General features: G+C 45.0%; 2 protein-coding genes across 2 annotated transcripts; both read left to right on the top strand.

Moving 5' to 3' along the window:
• Nucleotides 1–509: 509 nt before the first annotated feature.
• LOC119321312 (serine/threonine-protein phosphatase 7 long form homolog) lies at nucleotides 510–1,805 on the top strand. Its single transcript, XM_037595050.1, has 5 exons — nucleotides 510–905; nucleotides 980–1,261; nucleotides 1,345–1,457; nucleotides 1,633–1,716; nucleotides 1,802–1,805. Exons 1-5 carry the CDS (start codon nucleotides 510–512, stop codon nucleotides 1,803–1,805), a joined length of 879 nt encoding a protein of 292 aa, XP_037450947.1.
• LOC119325404 lies at nucleotides 1,739–2,898 on the top strand. Its single transcript, XM_037599157.1, has 3 exons — nucleotides 1,739–1,945; nucleotides 2,030–2,128; nucleotides 2,212–2,898. The coding sequence occupies exons 1-3, from the start codon at nucleotides 1,931–1,933 to the stop codon at nucleotides 2,737–2,739; spliced, it is 642 nt and encodes a 213-aa protein (XP_037455054.1). The 5' UTR covers nucleotides 1,739–1,930; the 3' UTR covers nucleotides 2,740–2,898.
• Nucleotides 2,899–3,981: the final 1,083 nt, after the last annotated feature.

The following is a 3,981-nucleotide window of genomic DNA, read 5'->3' as shown; positions in this document are numbered from 1 at the left end:
TGCATATGTAGAAGAAAGAAATGATGTGGTTATGTTTGAGAAGAATGGTGTTTTCATATGGAATAAACTTGGAGAAGGAAATTGTTTGATATTGTTCATGTATTCATAGATGTTTGTGAAATTTTTTTGTAGGATGGCGGATGGTGATGGACCTTGGTATGACGGATTAATCGATGAGTGGGATAAGGAGCATCGTGCTCGTGCCATTGAAAATGGACAGGTAAGAAGCAAGACTGGGTCAATTTTCGTTGTTTCTCATTTGTGTTCTTGTATTGATTATTAAAACATCACTTTATTTGCAGGTTGTAGTTGCTATGCGCATGAGGGGTCATTCCGCTGATGACTTTGATTACGACCCGCGGTATGAGCCTTACATTCGGAGATTGGGTCTTCTCCCATTCGTGTTGCAGTTTAAGCGACGCGCTCCGCCGGTGAATCACGCGGCGCTGACCGTACTTGTGGATCGTTGGAGGCCGGAGACTCACTCCTTCCACCTTCCATGTGGGGAGATGACGATGACCCTACAGGACATGGCTATGATAAGCGGCCTTCCTATCAATGGACAAGCTGTTACCGGTCGTGTCAGCGTGGGTAATTGGCGAGAACGGACTGCCGATTTAATTGGCGTTCAGCCCGAGGGCCCTCAGGAAGGCAAGGCCGATACAGCGAAAGTGAGGCATTCTTGGCTAAAACTGGTCAGAGGAAACACCAACCCATGCCCTCAGGATGCCAATGACGTGGTTGTGCAGCAGTACGCGCGGGCCTATCTTTGGTATGTACTAACCAAGGTAGTCTTCTCAGATGCAACCGGGAACTCAGCCCTCTGGATGTTCTTGGAGCCACTTAATAACTGGGATACCCAGTATAGCTGGGGTTCGGCCGCACTAGCATACTTGTATCGTCAGGTAAGAGATATTTGCAACCAATTATTTTGCATTTGTCATGCGCCTCCATATCTAACATGTTTGTTTGATTGCAGCTTGACTTGGCGTGTCGGAGGAAGGAAGGTACATCCTCATTGTCTGGGTTTGTTTGGAGCCTATCCGTGTGGATGTGGGAGCGGATCCCGGTTGGACGGCCCGATTTGAAGAACCCCCTCATGGCAAACCCACGGGGTAATCATGACGGGTTGCATGATGATGATCCATATCGGCGCCCTACGCTTGCTTACTATTGGGAACAAGTGACAGTGTACACAGGAAGCTCGCATGTGCGATACAAGTGCTATATGAACGAGCTGGACACCTTGACTGCTGAGCAGGTTATGAGAAGTTCGATGAGATAAAATTTAGTCAAGAATGAAACTTATGTATGTAGCTAACAATGTATCTCTTTGTTTTGCAGGTACATTGGTTGCCTTATGTGGAAGATCGTGACTTTGATCTTAATGAGATGTGCACGCGTGATAGCCATCTTTGGCGGGCGAGGTGCCCAATGATATGCTTCTTCGCAGTCGAGTGGCACTTTTAGACCGTGTGGCAAGACAATTTGGAAAAAGACAAGGTATTCCAATTGAGGAGAGCAAGGAGGAAATGATATCTCTGCATCGGTAAGCAAGCATGCCTTGAGTATGTAGTAGAGCATTGAATAAGTCAGTGTTTGCTAATGCTTTGTCCCGTGCATCATTTGTAGGTTCGATCGAAGGAACAATCAGGATATATCGGATTGGGCAAACAAACACCGTGCGTGGATAGAAATTTGGAATCAAAGAGACACGTTAGTGCAATCAAAAAATAGACCTCACAATCAGTCAGCATATCAGAAGTATCAAGTGTGGTATGCGGATCGTTACCGGTTAAAGCTGAAGCCAGGTTGGACTCACGAGGAGTGGTCGGAGTTGGTGTCTGAAGACCCGGAGACTGCAGAAGGTTATCATACCTTCAACACGGCTGTGAGAGACACCAGAGGGGCTCATGTTGACTACGCACCGATGCATGACGAAATGGTAGTCTGTTTGACCTATTCTAACATACTTGCATCATGTTGTCTTCTTTCAAATACATAAGTTTGGTGTGTTCATGAATTGCAGGGCAGAGAGTTGCTTCTGTGCGTCAACGATGCCAATGTTGCACTGAGTCATCCAGCTGGTGGTGCATTATCTGAGAGGACTCTTAGGAGCACGATGGAGGTTAGTCGCAATATATTATAAAAGTTTTTTTCGCGGATTAGTTATTTGGATCTCATATCATAGCATCTTTTGTGTTGTCGCAGAAGTTCAAGAAGCGGTTCCATAAGATGGCAGCTATGCTTTCTTGCCATGGTGCTAAGTCCAGTGACGTGTATGCACCAGGTAGCCGCGCCGCCAGAGCTAATAAACGGCGTTATGTCCAGAACGAAGAGGACATAGAGGAGGAGGTCAATGAAGAGGAGCCAGCACATCAAGAGGAGCCAACACATCATGATGAGCATGAGTATGATGCAACACATCAAGAGGATCATGAGTATGATGTTGATGCTCCACAACCATCACAGGTTACACAACCGACACAAGGCAATGCCCGCTCTAGAAAAGGCAAAGTCATAGCTAAGACACCGGGCAAGAAAGGTAGAAAGAAGACATGGAACACTCAATTCCATAGTCCGGAGTATCCTCATCAATTTATGCCTGCGGGAATGCAAAGATATAAGTCCAACATTGATGCAGAGGCGGAGGAGGCTAGCGAAGAGGAGGAGCATGAGGCTAGCGAAGAGGAGGAGCATACACTTGCAGATATCGTGAAGAGAGGAAGGAAGAAGTGAGCTTGTTGTAGTTTGTTTCAATGAGCTTGTTCTAGTTTGTTTCGACGAACCTGGTGTAGTCTCTTTCCATGAACTTGTTGTCGTTTCTTTCCATGAACTTGTTGCCGTTCGAATTAAGTTGTACCGGATTCGTGAAGTTGCTATGAATGTTTGACATGAATGAATGATGTGATTTATGGTAATTGTTGTTTCCTGTGATTTAGTCATTTAAATGAATGTTTATATGAATGTCTGACATGAATGATGAAATCTGTATTTAGTCATTTATATGCACAGGGAGCCAGACGCCAGGATCCTTGGCGTCTGGCTGTATGTCAGGGGACCAGACGCCAGGGTCCTTGGCGTCTGGCTGTATGTCAGGGGACCAGACGCCAGGGTCCTTGGCGTCTGGATGTATGTTAGGGGACCAAACGCCAGGGTCCTTGGCGTCTGGCAGTCTACTGACACCAGAAACAGGGTAAAGCAGGGGAGCCAGACGCCAGGGTCCTTGGCGTCTGGTCCTAGTGCAGACAATACTTGCTTTTTCACTTGTAGTTTTGTCTTTTCACTTGTAGTTTCGAATAACATACATACATAAGCATTGCATAGTCTTTTCATAACACTATAGTTGACAAATGACAAACATAGTTCAAATTACAAACTTAGTTCATGACCATGATGGTCTACGATACAATGCAAATTACAAACATAGTTCAAATTACACAAATAGTCTCGAATGACATAAGTAGTTCATGACCACGATGGTTGAAACGACATGAACATCACATATAACTCGGTTTCCTGTAGCAATGCAAGTCAACAACCCTTTTCCATTTCCATTCTTCTAGCATTTCTTGAATCTTGTCATCATCAGTTATGTCAACCAATTTTCTTTCCCCGGGGCCATCTGACTTCCTCCTGCTGACGTAGTACACAAAATCCTCTTCCTTCAACCCTTGCTTCAACATGAATTTAGTCTTCAACCAATCGAAAGTGAGGTCCACTTGACTAACTTGCACAATACATGGAGACAAGCCATGCACATGAACAACAGGGCTAAGCACCCACTGAGTTTCGTTAGCCATCTACAACACACAAATCTCTTAGTAGCTAACCTATGATACATTAAACCAAGAGGAAAACAAACTAGGGTTTTCACAAAAGTATGATAAATTAAACCAACCAAAAAATGGGGGTGGAGTTGATTTACCTTCTAGTCTCGAAATCCTGAAGATCCAACGGTGAAACCGGACCGATTTGTGA

This window comes from Triticum dicoccoides, chromosome 6B, assembly GCF_002162155.2.
Source record: "Triticum dicoccoides isolate Atlit2015 ecotype Zavitan chromosome 6B, WEW_v2.0, whole genome shotgun sequence".
Classification (NCBI taxonomy): Eukaryota; Viridiplantae; Streptophyta; class Magnoliopsida; order Poales; family Poaceae; genus Triticum; species Triticum dicoccoides.
The sequence above is the reverse complement of the archived record's forward strand: the minus strand, read 5'-3'. Positions and strand labels throughout refer to the sequence as shown.

What these genes read in the sequence shown, in the direction of transcription:
- LOC119325404 (XM_037599157.1), top strand. An exon ending in CTCTTAGGAGCACGATGGAG is followed by an intron (nt 2,129 to 2,211) that starts GTTAGTCGCAAT and finishes GTGTTGTCGCAG; the next exon opens with AAGTTCAAGAAGCGGTTCCA.
- LOC119321312 (XM_037595050.1), top strand. Translation starts at nt 510, where the DNA reads ATGACGATGACCCTACAGGACATGGCTATGATAAGCGGCCTTCCTATC. An exon ending in ACACCTTGACTGCTGAGCAG is followed by an intron (nt 1,262 to 1,344) that starts GTTATGAGAAGT and finishes TTTGTTTTGCAG; the next exon opens with GTACATTGGTTGCCTTATGT. An exon ending in ATATGCTTCTTCGCAGTCGA is followed by an intron (nt 1,458 to 1,632) that starts GTGGCACTTTTA and finishes CATCATTTGTAG; the next exon opens with GTTCGATCGAAGGAACAATC.